Source organism: Leuresthes tenuis, unplaced genomic scaffold, assembly GCF_036924035.1.
Source record: "Leuresthes tenuis unplaced genomic scaffold, fLeuTen1.0.hap1 SCAF_19, whole genome shotgun sequence".
Taxonomy (NCBI): Eukaryota; Metazoa; Chordata; class Actinopteri; order Atheriniformes; family Atherinopsidae; genus Leuresthes; species Leuresthes tenuis.
The window spans coordinates 30,465,554-30,484,144 of NW_027325373.1; the positions used below are offsets into that span (position 1 = coordinate 30,465,554).

Genomic DNA, 18,591 nt, shown 5'->3' on the forward strand with positions numbered 1-18,591 from the left:
GCTGAGGCGCATAGTGAGCAGAGGTCACCCACATGACTGCATTGTGCCAAGTATAAAGTTTGGTGGAGGGGGATTATGGTGTGGGGTTGTTCTTCAGGAGGTGGGCTTGGCCCCTTAGTTCCAGTGAAAGGAACTCTGAATGCTTCAGCAAACCAAGAGATTTTGGATCATTTCATGCTCCCAACTCTGTGGAAACAGTTTGGGGATGCCCCCTTCCTGTTCCACATGACTGCGCACCAGTGTACAAAGCAAGGTCCATGAAGACATGGATGAGCAGGTTTGGTGCGGAAGAACCTGACTGTCCTGCACAGAGTCCTGACCTCAACCCGATAGAACACCTTTGGGCTGAATTAGAGCAGAGAGAGAGAGCCAGGCCTTCTGTCCAACATCAGTGTCTGATCTCACAAATGAGCTTCTGGAAAAATGGTCAAAAACTCCCACAAACACTCCTAAACCTTGTGGAAAGCTTGGCCAGAAGAGTCGAAGCTGTTATAGCTGCAAAGTGTGTGCCGACGTCATACTAAACCCTATGGATTCAGAGATGAGTGAATACTATTGGCAATATAATGTATAATCCATTCCAAAAATCTAAACTGCAGGTTACTACAACAAAATATATTAGGTTAGCCGAAATTAAAATATAGCGACTTTAAATTGCATAACAGTCAACAGTTTAAGAAAGAAAAAAAAAAAGTAGGTTTTATTATGTAACACATTAACACAAAAGCCCACCAGTTTGGGGGATTTGATCGGCTTACACCACAGTATATTTCACCACAACAGCTTCACCTGTTGCATGGGCCGCCACACTGTGAATGTTTTATGACTTAAATACCACTTGCAATACCACCCAATTCAATGCAAAAGCTTACTATTGCAGTTGTAGGACAATACGGAGTTATCTGTATTTAAAAAATAATCAAAGTTAAAACTGAGTGATAATAACAATGACAATCATCATCTGCAAAGAAAAAAAAAAAACTTTAGATCATGGTATTCATTTAATCAGTTTAATATAACTTCCTCATAATAAAAAATTCCACTGATGCCGTTTTATTCATAGACAATAAAACCTATTCATGAACTGAAATCTGAGACTTTTGTTCATTGACCTACAAAAATAATGTCTTGAAACCTCTGACAACTCATGTTACCATACATGCAAACTAACAGATACAGTTAAACAGGATTATTTGTTATTAGTAAGCTATTCAACGTTTCAGCTAAATTGTCTGGAAGTGAACACTACAGCTAAGAATCGATACACGTTTAGTTTAACAAAGAGCAAGCAGACAAACTCACTTTGATCATTTCACCCAGTTAATCGTGTCAGCAGTGCATTTAACAATTCAATAATATACATTACTGAAAACAAAACGAAGCCTTTCAGACAATGTGGTCACAATACTGAATAAACTAATAAATTAGACAAACACCAACTTCAAGCAAAAGGAGTAATCCATGTGTTAATGAGCTGAAATATTGCAGAATGCCAACAAACTGTAACATACTTATGAAATATTTGGGTGATATAAGAAATTATACATTTGCCACAGTCTTTATCAAAATCCTAGGTGACATCTTTGTATAAACAAGAAGGAAAAGGCATCCAAACGCAGACTTAGCTGGAGATCAACATATATTGCTCAGCTGGAGTGGTCTGATTCCTTAATAGTGTGAAAATTCCTACAAGCTTATTAGACATGAACTCAGATCATTCTGTGTTGGTAGTGTTCTGAATGAGTTATGTTTTAAAAAAAAAAAAAAAGAATTGAATAAGACAGACTTTTAAAACTGAAGCTAAAAACCCATGTTAAAGAGCAGCAATGAACCAAGCTGAACAGGATGGACACACTGTAGGTGGGTTTTCCCACCTGTAACCTCTGTACTCAAATGCATGTGCTCCGATATCCTCCTAATTAAGATTATACACAAAAGGGAAGTTAAAACAACACATCTGGTCATGTAAAAATGGGACTGAGGTGTGCTGAAAATAAAACTCTTAAATGTTTCTATTCATAGTTATGTAAAGTGAGGTATTGAAAAAGATAATGTATTGGTGTGGTATCAGTACCAAATCTCTATACTCATACCAATCTATTTTAGCTGTGGTTGACAAATATTACAACAGTGGTAAGTGTAGTGCAGCAGTGTCACCCATGTTTACACCGCTGAGCAGTAACAGTGGTTCCATATAAAGGCTGCTGGCTCATCAACAAACTAAGTGAAGTAGTGGTTAACAGAAGATCTGAGGCAAACAGGAAGCACACTGAAATTCCCAAACACAAAGTTCCCTTACAGTCACACCAGTATACTATAATAACATTAAGAGAACAATGGATTCATTCCCAAATAAGACAATAACAAGCTTAACAACAGAATCCAGAATGCCATACTTTCTTTTTGAAATGATAGTGCATGAACTGCCCTCCTGCTGTTTTAACTCAATCCAGAGCAGCAGGTATGTCACAAGGAGCAAGAATATGACATTATGTTTATTTCAAAGAGCAAATGCCCTGCAACAGAATGACTTCCCCTTGTAGCTTTTACCTTGTGGCAGATTTATTTGTAGTAGAAGGGAGCTAAGCTGATGATTTCAAAATGAGAAATGTATAGTGAGTGAGATTCCTCTATATTTCTTTCAACAAAAACTAAACTGAACTTTTTTGTCCTACAATTCCACCCTTAATATTGTATGCCATGGTTAAAAGTTTACCCACCGAGTTCCAGCGTTTTCAATGTACTTTTCATTTAAACAGCATGCTGCTCCACTGTAAGGTTGTTGTGGTGAGAAGGGGAGTCGCTGTTTATCAATGGCAGGTTCTCAGTAGCTGTATACAGGTGTCCACTGGGAAGAGTGCTGTTGAGAAGGGGAAGCTCAGGCCTCGGAGCTCAGGGAGGTCCGTGTTGGACTGGGAGGGAGCCGGGCTGCTGCACTGTGCTCAGTTCGGAAACTGTAATCATACTGATAATGGGAAAGTAAAACATTATTAAGTTGTATTATGGTCTGCCAGTAGGCAATCCATCCTTTACTGAATAAAACTTTTATTGAGTAACTGCGAAAAAGCCAGTAACTCTGAACTATAGCCGCATTCGGACAGAGACGTTCTAAGAACTGTCCACCTCGAATTTCGTTCTAAGAACTGCCCTTCTCCAGGGGAACTGTTTCATTTTGCATTTGCACATGAGTCTGCGACAGACGTGTTACTTTAGCACCACACTCAACAACAAAACCCGTGAAAAGTAAGGAGAGAAGAAAACAACACCACCAAGAAGCTAACATGGAGAGCGAGGAGGCCACCGTGTTCATGGTCTGCATGACGGTGATATTAATCAGGAACTGAGGGCCGTGGTCCCTAGTTCCTGTACGGCAGAATGTGCGAAAAAAAAGGTGCCTATTCCTTATAGGTTATAGGAACTGCAAAAGGTTCCAACAGTGGGAATGCGCCTACAGATGTTTATATAGACTGTGACCCCTGGTGGAAAGAATATGTTATTCCAGGAAAACCTTCACTGTTTAGTAGTCATTTGTCACCTGCAGCTGATCTCGTGTAATCTGTTGTTTAATAAGTTTTTTAAGAAATACACCCCGAAACATTAGTCAACATGTAAAAAAGGCAATCCCTTATTGTTGGCTAGTTAGTTATAGTGTTAAACCCACATCCATGGAATCTGAGGGATTATTACTGAGATTCCAACTTTATATTTTACCACTAAAATAATATAGTTTGGAAAAAAATCACTGCGTTATTTACAACTGACTGCAAGAACTGGCTATGTTTCCACATATTAGCAATCACAATGTCACAACTGATGGGAATGATGGATTTTAGGAACACTTTCTGTAAAGATTCTAGAATCTTTACAGAACTGATGTTAAGTCTCACATTTGTTCACTCACCTCTTTCTCAATTTCAGCCAGCGACTTGATTGTAATGCCCATCAGATCCACCTGCTGCAGCTGCACATAGAGCATAGATGTCACGTCATGAGAACAAGTTCAATCTCAGGTCTTTACAGTATAAATCTTCCATTTGAACCTAATACTACGAACAAACAATTTCAGCACTGGTGTCGGCAGTTACACATGACAACTTGTACATTCATTTCATACTGATAAAACTATATTTAGAATACAAAACCATATGAAAATGTTAGCGGGGGACACTAGATGTGTTGAATTACTCTGTTGTTGCCATCATTTTGGGAAGCAGGAGAAATGTAAACTTGCAATGGTGTAAATGCACCCTAAAAACATTGTTAGATGAGGACTGAATGTCACCTATTAAAACTTGTTCTTGCCACCAAGAAAATGTAAATCTATATTCCAGCAACTTACATCAGAAGAGGCACAGGAAAACTTCTCAGAGATCATAAACGGCACTCCATCCATTGCTGAAGGAGACAGTTCAAAGAAATGTCACATGAACGTGTCTTTGCAGAAAGAACAAAGCAGTAAAAAACAAATGTATGGTTACAATAAAAAAAATACAAAGAAAATATTTAATCAAACTAATATTAGATGGTATAATGATGATTTTTAGATGCCACAGTTATATGAATATATATCAAGGTTTTAGTACCAGGACATAACATAAATATAATCAGCCTTTGATGATCGAGAACACATGACATATTTCACTCAGTGCGACTACATGAGTACCATTAATCGGATCGGATTAATGGCTAAATTACAATAAGATTGAGTTACTCAGTTCATGTAGACACCTTAATCTGACAAGAAATCGAATCGGATCGGGTTACTTGCGATCGAATTAAGACCCCGGGATAACTCGATCCAAACGTGCACTGAACGTGCCTGTAGACGACCGTGGATCGGATCGAGCGTTCTGCGCATGCTCCAGATTTTTTCCCGCGATCGTCAGCCGGAAGTCGAAGGAGTCGATATTATTGTTGTTGTCAAATGCCTGAGTTTGTTGTTGTTGGTGGTGAAGACGTCAACAGGAAGTGGCTCTATTAGGATAGTTGAAATGGGTACTGGGTAATGAGGGTAATGAGGAAAGACATCAGCAATGATCTTAAAGAAGCAATTGTTGCTGCCCATCAATCTGAGAGGGGTTATAAGGCCATTTCCAAACTATCTGGAGTCCATCATTCTACAGAGAGAAAGATTATTCACAAGTGGAAAACATTCAGGACAGCTGTCAATCTTCCCAGGAGTGGACGTCCCAGCAAGTTCACCCCAAGGTGAAAAAGCCCAGAGCTACATCTCAGACTCTACGGGCCTCAGTTAGCATGTTAAAGGTTAAAGTTCATGACAGCACAGTTAGAAAAAGACTGAACAAGGATGGCTTGTTTGGAAGGGCTGCAGGAGAAAGCCTCTTCTCTCTAAAAAGAACATGGCAGCACAGCTTAGGTCTGCAAAGCTGCATCTGAACAAAGCTCAAGACTTCTGGATCAATGTCCTTTGGACAGACCAGAGCAAAGTGGAGATGTTTGGTCCTAATGCACAGCAGCACGTTTGGAGGAAACCAAACACAGCATATCAGCACAAACACCTCATACCAGCTGTCAAGCACGGTGGTGGAGGGCTGATGATCTGGGCTTGTTCTGCAGCCACAGGACCTGGGCACCTTGCAGTCATTGAGTCCACCATGAACTCCTCTGGATACCAAAGTATTCTAGAGTCAAATGTGAGGCCATCTGTCCCACAGCTAAAGCTGGGCTGAAACTGGCTCATCAACAGGACAAAGATCCCAAACACAGCAGCAGATCTACAGCAGAATGTGTGAAAAAGAAAAGAATCAAGGTGTTGCAATGGTCCAGTCAGAGTCCAGACCTCAGCCTGACTGAGATGCTGTGGTGGGACCTTAAGAGAGCTGTGCAGAAACCAATGCTGCAAACCTCAATGAGCTGAAGCAACGCTGGAGAGAAGAGTGGCCGAGATTCCTCCACAACCATGAGAGAGACTGATAACGTCCCACAGGAAACCATCACTGCAGCTCACTGCTGCTGGAGCTGCTGCTGCAAGGTGCTGGATCAGGGGTTCACTTAGTTTATCACTCACTGCTGCTGAAGCTGCTGCTGAAGCTGCTGGATCAGGGGTTCCCTTAGTTTTTCATACTACTTGTTGACTTGTTGTTAAAGAGAAAATGACAGCGTAATATGTCAAGTGTTCATTCGAGGTTATATTTACTGCATTTTAAGACGTGATCACGTCCAGATTTTTTCTAATAACCTTAAAATATAACTTAAAAAGTGAAAGAGGCATTACTTTTTTATGTTTATGTTTATGCATTTAGCAGACGCTTTTATCCAAAGCGACTTACAAATGAGTCGCTTTTTTCATGACATCAACCTGACATTCCTGCAACGACAATGCTAATGTTTGAAGCTCTTTGCAAATGTGAGACAAATAGCAATAATGGCGTTAAAAATCTAGTAAAGTGATTTAGTCATCCAGACATTGGTCACTTTTATGCTAATGTTCCTCACGCTTCATTCAGACATGCCTGTGAAAGTAGCTGAAAATACCTTTTCCACATGTGTACACTGAAAAGTCAGTGTTATGCTGTGAGAGTTTAATTGCACTCCAGTGTATTAGTAACCAATTCTAGAAAAACGTGATCTTTTATCTAATTTGAGGATACTGTCTTCTTACCACTGTTGTACTAATGTCTCTCTAACTCAATTAAGGTTGACTCTGGAGCCCAGCCAACTTTGACCAGCGATGACATTTTTAACTGCATTGTTTGTTCAGCAAACAAGGTGGGCGACATTGATCATTTTTTTGGAAAAACCTGCTCTGATTAGGAGAGACGGCACCAAATGTATTGGCAAACCAACACCATGACAACCCAGGGTTATGACCGGGAAGCAGACCAACAGTCTCAGATGCTTCTTTGCACCTTTCCTTCTGAAAACCCCAATGATGCTGGAGTGTCATTGACTGAGAAAAACAAATGTTGTCTTTTTTAAGTCTGTTTTGCTGTCGCACAAATTGTATGATCAACAAAAAACATTTGATATTACTGCCAATATTACAGGTATTACAGTATTACAAATTAACCAGCACTGAAATCTTTAAAATAGCTACTTTAAGGTTATGTTAATAACAATTTTGGAACACAGGTGTCACATTTCAAGAAATTATTTTGGAAGTTAAAAGCACAATAGATTATTGCTGACCTGAGATAGCATACAGGTTGGAGTTCTGGTGCTCATAGTCTGGTCTGGTGGTGTTCTTGCCTCTGAAGCTGGCAGGTAGGGTCATGGAGATATGCCTTGGAACAAGCAAATACATAAACAAATTTATTAAAAATACTGTGAATCTGTTTAGTTCAATGAAGAAAAATATTAAAGATAAACATCTATCAACTGCTATGTTCATATCGAGCTGATCATATCCTTAAGATTGTTTTGGTCAAGAAATAGGAGTTAAGCCTGAGCTCTAAGACTGTAGGAGCAGGAGATGATGAGACAGGACAAGATAAAGCTGGGTCCTTATCATTACCATCATCATCATTATTACCATTATACCATGTGTAAGGCGAGGCCAACGAACAAGCAGTGTCAACTCCAGCACTGCTTTGTTTTCAGGATGAACACAGGTGAACACTTGAATATATATGTCAGAACACAAATGTCCACAACATTCCCTCCAGATTTCTTGTGGAGATTTTCCACCGAAGCCCTTTGTAAAATCTCTGTAACATCCATAGGTGAAACTTTTTACATATGTCCCAGCAAATATTTTGGAGCATTTTCTGTTGCTATGTGAATGAGCACACGTTTGCATGTGTACCTTTCTGCTAACCACTGCTAGTATGGGTGCATTCAGACACATGCAGTACTCATATCTACACAATGAGGGGCCTCATCTGCTGTTCTAAAGCTGCTGTAAAGAAAACACTCACAAAGTCTCCCACACAGCAGTCATCCTAACTGTGTTTAACTTGGGGGTCTCTCTCAGTGCACTTATCTGGATACTTGTATTTTTGTGTATTTGTGAAATGGCTTTAGTTCCAGCAGAAGCACTGTTCCAGATAAAAGTACACATCTAGACAAGAACACTGCAAATATCCAGATGTGCAGCCTACTTGCTCTGCTTATGTGGAGGAAGCTCACTGGCTGTGGTGACTGCTGACCTCCTGTTCAGCACTAGCCTACCCCAGCAACCACAGCCTTGTCTCAGCTAGTGGTTCTATTACTGCCAGTTAAGCACTCAAGGAGTTTTGAGCACATTTAGATCCCACTATATATCTATGAATAAGTGAAAAAAAAAAGGCTCAATTGAGCAAGCTTTCTAAACCAGAAAGTCAGAACTGGACATTTCAATTTTAGGGAGTTACTATACTATATTCTATACTATTTGTCTTTGCTTTCTTATTTCTGTTTTTCTGTTCTCACAAGTTGCTGTAATCTAAGGATACATATGTTTCCTTTTCTAGAGGGAAAGATAATCCAGGACTATCCTCTTTTCTTGACTAAGGGCTGAGCTGAGAGTTTATCTATATGCACAAATGCAAGATACATATGAACTACATGAAACCGTGACAAGAAACCAGACATGTTACAAACATTATTAGACTTGGCATACTTGGGCATAGGAGCTGCTGGGACTGGGGTCATGGAGGAGTTCACATTTTGGATGTTATTAGTTGTTGGCGTAAGCGTGGAGTCCTGAGCACGAGGAACGTTCCCCATGCGATACCATATTCCCATGTTGTTGAGCTCTCTGTCAAAAAATATTAGAAGTGTTAAGAGCAGTAAAGAGTTCAGAAGGCAATTCATAAGAGCTCATGTCCACCTTACTCTAGCTAATCCAATAATAAAAATTCTGTACATACACTCATTCAAAATTAATGGATAGGTGTGTACAAACAATGGGCCTCATGCAAGAACATTTTCGTATTCTTATTCTAAATTTCTCTCACTTTTTTCGTATGAAGGTCTCGTACGAACACGACCTGCGTAAATGATGAATCCCACCTGTGTGTATTTAAGTGCACGTGCACGAGGAAAGTAAATTTGCATACTCCACGCCCAAAATAATACCATATAAGGCTACCCTTCCTCTCTCCTGTGCCAGGAAGTGTTGAGTCTTGAGAATGGCACCAAGGTGCAAAAAGAACAACTTTACAGGCTCTGAGACTGAGGTTCTGCTTTCAGAGATCCAAAAAAGAACATCTGTCTTGGGTAAAAATGGGAAGCAATTACGAGTGCTGTTAATTGTGTCACCTGTTCGTAATGTCACCGAAATAAAGAAGAAATGGTTTGATATGAAAATGGCTTAAAAAAAACAAAAAAAAAACGCCATAGCCAGGTGCTCGATGACTGCAACTAAAGCCGTGCAATCAGCTGTTTGATGGAGCGGTCCATGAGGGGCGTCTTCTGCCATGTTGTCTGCCTGGGCTGGTTCAGGTAGTGGGAGACCCTCATTCATGGCAATATTGTGCAAAACGCAGCATGCCAGAATAATCTGAATCAGAATAATCAGAATTAATCTTCTCTGGGCTATAGAGCAGTTTGCCCGCCCGCTGTATCGAGACACATCCACCTGGCCTTCATCCCAGTGTGCTCCACAACTGCACGGGTGCTTTGATGCATATATGTGTTCAGTCTATTGCTCTATTGCCATGGCATGAAAGTCCCTCTTAATTTGTACTGGTTGGACAGCGGTGGATGGGAATTTGATGTACCATGGGTGATAAACTGATGAGAGCTTTGATGACCAAGGGGAGTGCATGACTCACAGAAGACTGGGACACACCTGATCTGTCTCCAATCTCCCTCTGAAAGGCCAAAAATCCAAGGGTGGTGAGGACCTGGACGAGTGGTGGGGACCTGGACGTGTGGTGGAAATGGCCTTGATCGATGTGTTTCTCTCTGGAGTTGTGGCTCTAGTAATCTAAATCGTGATGTCAGCCATTCGTCTGTCTCCGCAAGGATATCTACACGGTCTCGGAAGACACGCTCTCTTCCAAGAGCCTGACAGGCTAAGGCATCCAAAAGTAGCTAGTCAGCCGCTGGTTACACTTCCCATTGACCTTGTTATGTACTGAGCCAAATTAACCTTCAATTAGTGCATAATTTAAGTCAAACAGAATAATGTCAGCATAATTATGGGGTATAATGTATATATTTATTTATGATTGCTTCAAAGTAATTAAATATACAACCCATTAGTCAAGCAAACTTGATTCGAATAACAGTGGACTATTCTACGTGACTCCTACGACAGGTCTGGATCACTCGTAAATTGTGTTCGTACCTGAAAGAAAACTGAAAATACGAAGAAAATTGGACAATTCATACAGACAATTTAAGAACAAATCCGTTCGTACAAGTGGTTCTTGCATGAGGCCCAATGAGTGCTACTTCATGTGTACAGGGTAGTTTATGTTCGTCATTCTCTACAATACTTTATAGAGGAATTAAGGCTTGATATGCTATTCAGGATTACCATCACAGCATAATAGATACAAACGCTGTTGTGTGACAATTATAGATTTTCAAAAACATACTTCACTATGTTATTATGGCTAATTCAATGTGAATTGATTGACAGAAATAGCAGCTGTATCCACTTCATATTTAATCTAGGTATGCACACATTGGTGTACTTTTGGACGATATCCAGCTTGACCTATTACAGTTAGATCAAGCGTTGTTATACCAAGGTGGCCCGAAAGTCCCGTGACGTCATTTGTATGCACAAACACAACACAACACCTGCTGCTCGGTCTGTGGCTTTGCGTATAGTCATTTACCTTGTTTGACGATCACAGAAATATTCACAGATCACATTTACATAATTTACACTTAGCATACTGTGTAAATTATTTAAAGATAGTGTATGCTATCTTAATAAGTTCAAGGACCTGATGGCCCAGGGAATTAAACTGTTTCTGAGTCTGTTGGTCCTGCTTTTGAGGCACATGTACTTCTTGCCAGAGGGCACAAGGGTGAACAGGTACTGTTCTGGGTGTGAGGGGTCAGTAGTGATTGTCCTAGCTCTCCTGAGACAATGGGTGCTGGCGATGTCTTCTAGCGAGCATAGGGGACTGCCAGTAATATGTTCCATCCATCCATCATCTGCCGCTTATCCGGGGGTCGGGTCGCAGGGGCAGCAGCTTTAACAGAGAAACCCAGACGTCCCTGTCCCCAGCCACTTCTTCCAACTCTTCCGGGTGTTCCCCGAGGCGTTCCCAGGCCAGCCGAGAGACATAGTCTCTCCAAAGTGTCCTGGGTCTTCCCCAGGGTCTCCTCCCAGTGGGACGTGCCCGAAACACCTCACCAGGAAGGCATCCAGGGGGCATCCTAACCAGATGCCCGAACCACCTCATCTGACTCCTCTCTGACTGAAGTGAGTGATGAAGTTCTGAGGCTGTTCAATTTGGACACTAAAGAAGATGACTTTGATGGTTTTAATGCGCAGGAAGAAGATGAAGAAGACGATCAATGACTTTTCCTGGTAGGCAACTGTCTTTTTTCTTTGTTTTTTTATACCATCGAAAAAAAGCATTTACGCCACGTATTTGTGTGTTACCGATAGGTATTTAAGTTAAAACCATCGGTGTTACAGGCACTGTTCGGGAAAAAAAGCATTTACGCCACGTATTTGTGTGTTACCGATAGGTATTTAAGTTAAAACCATCGGTGTTACAGGCACTGTTCGGGAAAAAAAGCATTTACGCCACGTATTTGTGTGTTACCGACAGGTATTTAAGTTAAAACCATCGTGTTACAGGCACTGTTTGAAAAAAAAAAAAAGCATTTGCAGCACGTATTTGTTTATGTTACCATACGCATTTAATTAAAAGTTTAAAAATCCTCACGTGTAACATTTTTCTGTGTATAAATATCTCATATTACAATGTGGACACCTGCAGCTTATAATCCGGTGCGGCCTATATATAATACACACAGTAAAATACAGTAAATACATATAAGTACAAAATGGATTATTAATATCATATTGTTTTAATAATAATAATAATTAATAAATAAATTTGAGAAAAACATCAAAGTCAGCGGTCACTGTTAAAAAGCCTTATGGCTGTGGGGACAAAGGACCTCCTGAACTTCTCAGTCCTGCAGCCTCTCACTGCAGCTGCTCCTCTGTCCTGTCAGGATGCTGTGGAGAGGATGTTTATTGTTCTCCAAAACAGAATATAATTTCCTCCTCATCCGTTGCTCCACCACAGCACTGAGAGGGTCTAGTCTTCTACCTACTACAGAACCTGCCTTTTTTCCAGGCGCCTACACTTTTTGTCTGTAGTGCAACTCCCCCAGCAGACAACAGCATAGAACAGTGCACTCTCATTGTAGCAATGATAGTGTGATAAAACATGCACATGATGTCACTGCAGACATTGAAGGACCTTAGCCGTCTCAGGAAGAAGAGACGGCTCTGGCCCCTTCTGTACACTGGCTACTACTACTAATACTAAAATCAAAATAGACCTAGAAAATTGCAGCCAGTGCATCTTTAATTCACTCTTAAACACTTCAGTCATAGTCACATTTGCACTACTGCCCTGAACTCATCTGTTCATTGCCTGGAGGACATTCAGAAATCACAGGCTCCACCAGCTGGTTTCTGAATATATACTGTGTATTTTCCAACAGGACCCATGTGTGACATGCCCGCCTATTATCTGTCCTGTACCGAGTCCCTTCACACAAGTGCCTCAGTTTCCTAATATGTCAGCTATGGTATTCTTCTTCACAGAGGTTTCTGACAGAGGCTCTCTGTACATTCACTACTACTTTAAAAGGGTGTGAAGGTTCATCTTATCATGCAAATTGTATGGCCTATGGTAAAAACAATCTAAACATTTGCACACAAAAGTACAGCTAAGTCCTTATTTAGATTTTCTTCTTCAGACCAATATTTGTTCAGTCTAAACCCAAAAGTTAGCATTTAATCTAAACTGCTCACCCTATAAAAGTATACTGAGGAGGCGCCTGCTTGGAGCGTCCCAGGATGCGGATGTCACAGATAGCTGCCTCCGTCGAGTCCCTTGGAATAAATTTGATGCAGAGTCGCCTCTTCCTGAAGGCCTGCTCCTCTGGAGAGGGATATTCATTAAAACAGATTGTTAGAGAAGTTGTCCTAATAATATGACAGTTTTAACCCATCTCTCAGAGTTAAAAAATAAATAAATAAATAGGTGTATTTTTTGGACATTTTTTACTCGCTTTGCTGTCATCGGCTTTTGATTCAAGCTTATGACTTACGAGTGTCAACAGTCTCCTGGATCGGAATAAAGCCCACTGGCAAAGTATCTTTTATATCAATCAGCTTCATGTCCACAAGAACATTTCCTAAATGGCTCTAAAGAGAAAGTGATAAAGGAAAGGTCAGAGTGGCACCAATGATGACAAGGACAAGTATCATGGGCAAATTCAGGTAAAGGGAGAAAATCAGAGTGGCCTGACTATAAGCAATCCAAAAATTTATATGTACACAGCATTGTTACTGTTTTGGTAAGAGAGCTGACGTGCTGACTTACATTTTCTTTGGAGAAAACTCTGGTGAAGCAGAGGTAACGGGTCACCTTGGATTTGAAAAGGCCATCTTTCCACAGGTCAGCATCCAGGCCATCTGTTGTTGTAGATATCTGGAGGTAGAGAGTTTAAGGCAGTAAGTAGCAGGGGACTGTGATAAGGGCTACAATGTGTGTCACAGCACTGTCAGGTTGACAATTCAGATCATTGATTCAGATAGGAGGGAAACCATGCAAAATAGTATTCTAACTTGTGTCATTTCTTTTACAGGCCAAATTCCTAATGTCACAGCTGTCTCACAATAGTTTGTTTATATTTAAGGTGACATATTGTGCCCTTATGCCCTTTTTTTAACAAATTTAAGCAAGCTTCTGAGGTCCTATTGAGATGTATGACACAGGATTTTGTCAAAATACCTGTTGGTTTAAGCATAGTGCCTTTTTGTCGAAGCCCTATTTTTTTTTTTATTTTTTTTTTTACGGCTGTCCGTTAAAGAGTTTGTTTTGGGGGTGGAGATTTAGCAAGTGCTCCACCCCACCCACACTCGACCCTTTTGGTGAGGTCAGCTGCTACTAACCCCATTATAATTTATCCACTGGGCTCTTATATCCTCTGAGGCTGCTGCTGGATGGAAGATGCATGCTCCTCAGTACAGCTGACAGCAGAACATTTCCACCAGAAGCTGGCTTCATCCGTCCAGCAGGGTGGATGTGAGTGGGCGGAGCTAAGAGGTCCAGGCTTAGCGGAGGAGGTGGAGTGAACTTGACAAATTATGTAATTTTGAAATGAAAATCAGAACGGCTCGTTAAATGAGAAACTTTTAAACAAAGCGTAACTTGAGAAAATACCTTCAAATACTTGAGTTGTGTTGCTGGTGACGTCAGACACCGTAATATAACAGGAAGGAGGGACTTTTCCATAGTATGACACCTTTAGGATTTTCTCTTAAGTTATCAAAACTTCATTCGCACAATTGTAAAACTAACATAACATTAAGCTGCAAATTATCCACTTACCAAGAAAACTGGTTTGAAAGAGGAGTAAAAATAAGATGTTTTTAAAATGGGAAAATTGTATTGTATTAAATATATTGTAATCACATTCTATCACAGAGGAGAACATAGAGTTGGAGATAAGGAAATAATCTATACGCGAGTACGATTTAAATTGAGGAGAGTAGCAAGTGAATTCTAGTTTATCTGAGTTTAACCTCCTCCGTTGATGAATGACGTTGTTAACTTTAAAGGGTACCGATTTATGGATCAGGATCATCACCCCACGAGTGTGTGATAAGTAGGAGGGTGAAATTACTTGCCCTGGCCATCTCCTTTTTATCTTTACCACTTCATCCGACAGTAAATGGGTTTTCTTGGAGAAAAGTACAACTAATGATTTAATTTGTTTAACCCTACTGAGTACTTGCTTCATTTTAGCCAGTTTCATCAGACCTACATTAAGGACAATCACTACAAGTATACATAAGTTTACATTCCAGGATGTAATATACAAATTTACATTAGAAGACATATAAAATAAAATAAAAAATCAAGTATGAACACATTCAACCAGCCCACATATATAATAGCAGGGAAAGATGTAAACTGTAATGTTGTTTTAAAAACAATTAGACTGCATGTCATTATCCCACGCTTCAAATAAAATACGCATTTATAACCCCTAAAATAATCCTAGCACTGTCTCCCCAGACGAGATGCCATACCCTCCCCGGTAACATTAAGAGCAAACTATGCGCGAGACTGGTCCACTAACAACGAGGAGCAGTTATGAACTGAGAAGGTCATGGTCAAGGTCACGTTTATCTATAGAGCACCTTATAACAACCTAAGTTGACCAAAGTGCTTTACATAAATAAATAATAAAATCCAAAAAATAAATTTAACAAAGACCTGCAATCGACACGCAAAGATAACATTAGTTTCACCCAGGTCTGAAAGCCTGGGAGAAAATATGAGTTTTAAGAGAGGATTTAAAAAATGTCCAGAGTTTCTGATGACCGGAAATGCAGCAGTAACCCATTCCAGAGCTTAGGGGCATTCACTGCAAAAGCTTGATCGCCTTTAGTTTTTAGCCTGCATTTAGGCACATCCAGGTATAGTTCGTTAGCATACCTCAGAGCTCTGATTAACTGTGAACATGTATCACATCAGCTAAATACTCTGGGGCCAATCCATTCAAAGTTTTAAAAACAAACATCAGGATTATAAAATCAATTCTGAACCGGACAGGAAGCCAGTGCAGAGAGGCCAGAACTGGGGTTATATGTTCCCATTTCTTTGTACCTGTTAAAAGCTGAGCAGCAGCATTTTGCACAAGCTGTAGGTGTTGCAGAGAGTGCTGGTCTAAACCCACGTACAACGAGTTGCAATAGTCTAGTCTTGAAAAAAATAAAGGCATGAATCACCTTTTCCAGGTCACTAGGAGAGAGGTAAGGTTTTACCCTGGCCACAGAGCCAATTCGCCTGTCAAATTTAAAATCACTTTCAACAGTGACACCAATAGAACCACACAATAAACCTTGCTCACAACCGGCCCAATGCAATAAGTGAACGAAATATTCATAGACTATATGTGCATCTGTCTGATGCGTAGGATTAAAACCACATCGTCACGTATTGTGACAAAACAAGTGTAACATTGTAAAACATTGTTACCGCGTGCATGAAACAGACAGTACCTTTCCGTAGCAGGTCAAAAAACAAAAACACATCAAGTAGAATGTTCACGCCGCCTACTGCCATTGAATAGTTCAGTCCCTCACAGTGGTAATTTCGGTATTATTCAGCTAGCCATGGTCAGCCTGTTGGGTTTCCAGGTTTTTGATGAATGACTACAGCCCTGCAGGATCAGCAAACATGCGCAGTTTCCTTACATAGAATAGCCTGAGTTTAGTGGGGTAAATGATGCCGTAATCTTTCTTCAGGTCCCGTAGTCGTCGTTTCACATCGTCAACGCACTTCCTTTTCTTGTGTAGCTCAGTGGAAATGTCAGGAAAAAACATGACATTGTGGCCTTAATACATGATCCTGCCCTTCTTTCTAGCCAGGTCATCCAGCTTGGAGGTGAGCTCCGACACCTGTTATCCCAGTATCGCGATTTTGGCTTTCTCACCAGCAATATCATCCTCTACGTCGCCAATACGATCCTCTGCCTGTTCCAATCTCGCTGAAAAGTCTTTAAAGTCCGACTTGATCTCATTTATTGCAGTCAGAACTTTGTCAAATTTAGAGTCGACATTGTTTTTGAGGGCTGCAATTGCCTCCAAGATCCCAACGGCTCCAGGAGCTTGCGCATCAGTAGTTACCAAGCTAGCATCTGCCCCTTTTTCCTCGAGTCGTGGTTTTAGATTGTTTGGTTGACATATCTTAGATTACAGATACAAGTAACTTTAGACTGATAAAGAAGTGCGTTCACTTCTTAACTCAGGATAATTAAATTTGGCCGATTGTTACGGAGAGCTTGAAAATGCAACTGCTCAGTTTCGCGCCATAGCCACGCTGATGAGGTGAGTATCTCTTTCTGTACTTCCCTCTATCTGTCTTCACTATAGACTACCTGTCTATACTATCTACACTGTCACCCCGTCACCTCTGACAGAGCCTGACAAGTGGTTTTCCTTCTATGTAGCTTATTATTAGCTTTGATGTTAGCTGTAATGTTATATCCTCATTTGTAAGTCGCTTTGAATAAAAGCGTCTGCCAAATGCATAAACATATAAACAGAACTTATAATCAACCTTTTTTTGTGAGTAATTAACATAGTAATTAAGCAATGCTTGTTTATTCTGTTTACCACATCATATCCAGTGGGGGCCCTGTTCCTGGAGGCTACTACTCCAACTCCAGTAATTGGGTCCATAGACATCTCTGGCAGAGCTTCAGAAAGGTCCCGCACCTCAGGCATCTTTGTAGCGTTCTGCAAACACATTTAATAAACCAACATAAAATACAAATAATAATAACAACAATAACTAGAAAATTTCTGGAAATTTTGATATGAGCATGCCCCACTGCCCATTTCTGCCCCCTTGCTGCTTTGCTTTGGGGTGGTAGTGCTTGTGTTGTGTTCTGTTTAAAGTGATTCTGGTTGTGTTTGGGGTGCTGTTGTTAGTGACCCACACCCGTTCTGGCTGTGTTTCTGGTTCTGTCGAATGAGTTCAGGTTGTGTTTTGGTTGTTCTGGTTGTGTTTGGAGTAGTTAATAATGGTGTTTGGGGTAGTAAATAATGGTCAAATAAACCACACACCCTGGTGATAGAGGGTTGTTTATGGGTTGTTTATGAACCACACCCGTTATTGTTTGGGGTTGTTCTGGTTCTGTCTGAAGTGGTTCTGGTTATGTTTGGGGTGGTTAATAATGGCCGATAAACGACATCCCCAGCGAAGGGTTGTTAATGAACCACACTCCCTGTTTCCAGAGCACCCCGGGTCTTTGAACGTTTGAATGATGTCTGTACGATGAAAGGTTGCCAGGCAACAAGCCTTCAAAATCAGCATATCAATCAGTTAGCTTCAAAATTAGCATAAAGTTAAAGTTTACTTTCTCAAAGACTGTAATTCCCAGCATAATGAGGCTACAATATATTGTGGTCCAACTTCCCCCGAGTCTTTAAATGTTTGAACGATGTCTGTACGATAAAGTTTGGCTGAGCAAAGCCTCTTCAAAATCAGCATGTCAATCATTAGCATTAAAATTATAACCAATTTAAAGTGTCATATCTCAAAAACCGTAGTAGCCAGCATAACGAGACGCTAATATGTTGTAGTCCAAAGCGTCCCATGTGTTTGAACATTTGAACGATGTCTCTACGTTATAGTGCGGCCGAGCAAAAGTCCTCCAAAAATCGGCATAATAACCGCCTAGCATCAGCTAATAGAGCACAAAAACATAGTGAGTTCATGTCTATGTGATGCAACATTAGCAAAGATGCTCATGATGCTAGTATGTTAGCATTTTAGCATGATACTAGAATCTGCTGGTTATGTCTGAGGTGGCTCTGGTTATATTGCATTCACTCTTATGCTCTCTCTTAGGAATGCATAGGATTTGTGTTGCCACGGTAACAAGCCTCATGTTAACGGTTGGGCAAATTTAACG

The 18,591-nt window shown here is 40.5% G+C and overlaps 1 protein-coding gene across 1 annotated transcript in view; it reads right to left on the reverse strand.

The window, feature by feature from the left end:
• Positions 1 to 996: 996 nt before the first annotated feature.
• Positions 997 to 18,591, reverse strand: part of LOC140276926 (multivesicular body subunit 12B-like) — a 29,877-nt gene continuing 12,282 nt past the window's right edge. The window contains exons 2-10 of the mRNA XM_072371783.1: positions 17,288 to 17,410; positions 13,482 to 13,589; positions 13,207 to 13,303; positions 12,908 to 13,037; positions 8,561 to 8,698; positions 7,150 to 7,244; positions 4,340 to 4,395; positions 3,902 to 3,961; positions 997 to 2,965 (exon numbers count right to left, since the gene is read on the reverse strand). Of these exons, the coding sequence (XP_072227884.1) occupies positions 2,879 to 2,965; positions 3,902 to 3,961; positions 4,340 to 4,395; positions 7,150 to 7,244; positions 8,561 to 8,698; positions 12,908 to 13,037; positions 13,207 to 13,303; positions 13,482 to 13,589; positions 17,288 to 17,398 (882 nt within the window). The 5' untranslated portion in view covers positions 17,399 to 17,410 and the 3' untranslated portion in view covers positions 997 to 2,878. The remainder of the gene's footprint in view (positions 2,966 to 3,901; positions 3,962 to 4,339; positions 4,396 to 7,149; positions 7,245 to 8,560; positions 8,699 to 12,907; positions 13,038 to 13,206; positions 13,304 to 13,481; positions 13,590 to 17,287; positions 17,411 to 18,591) is intronic.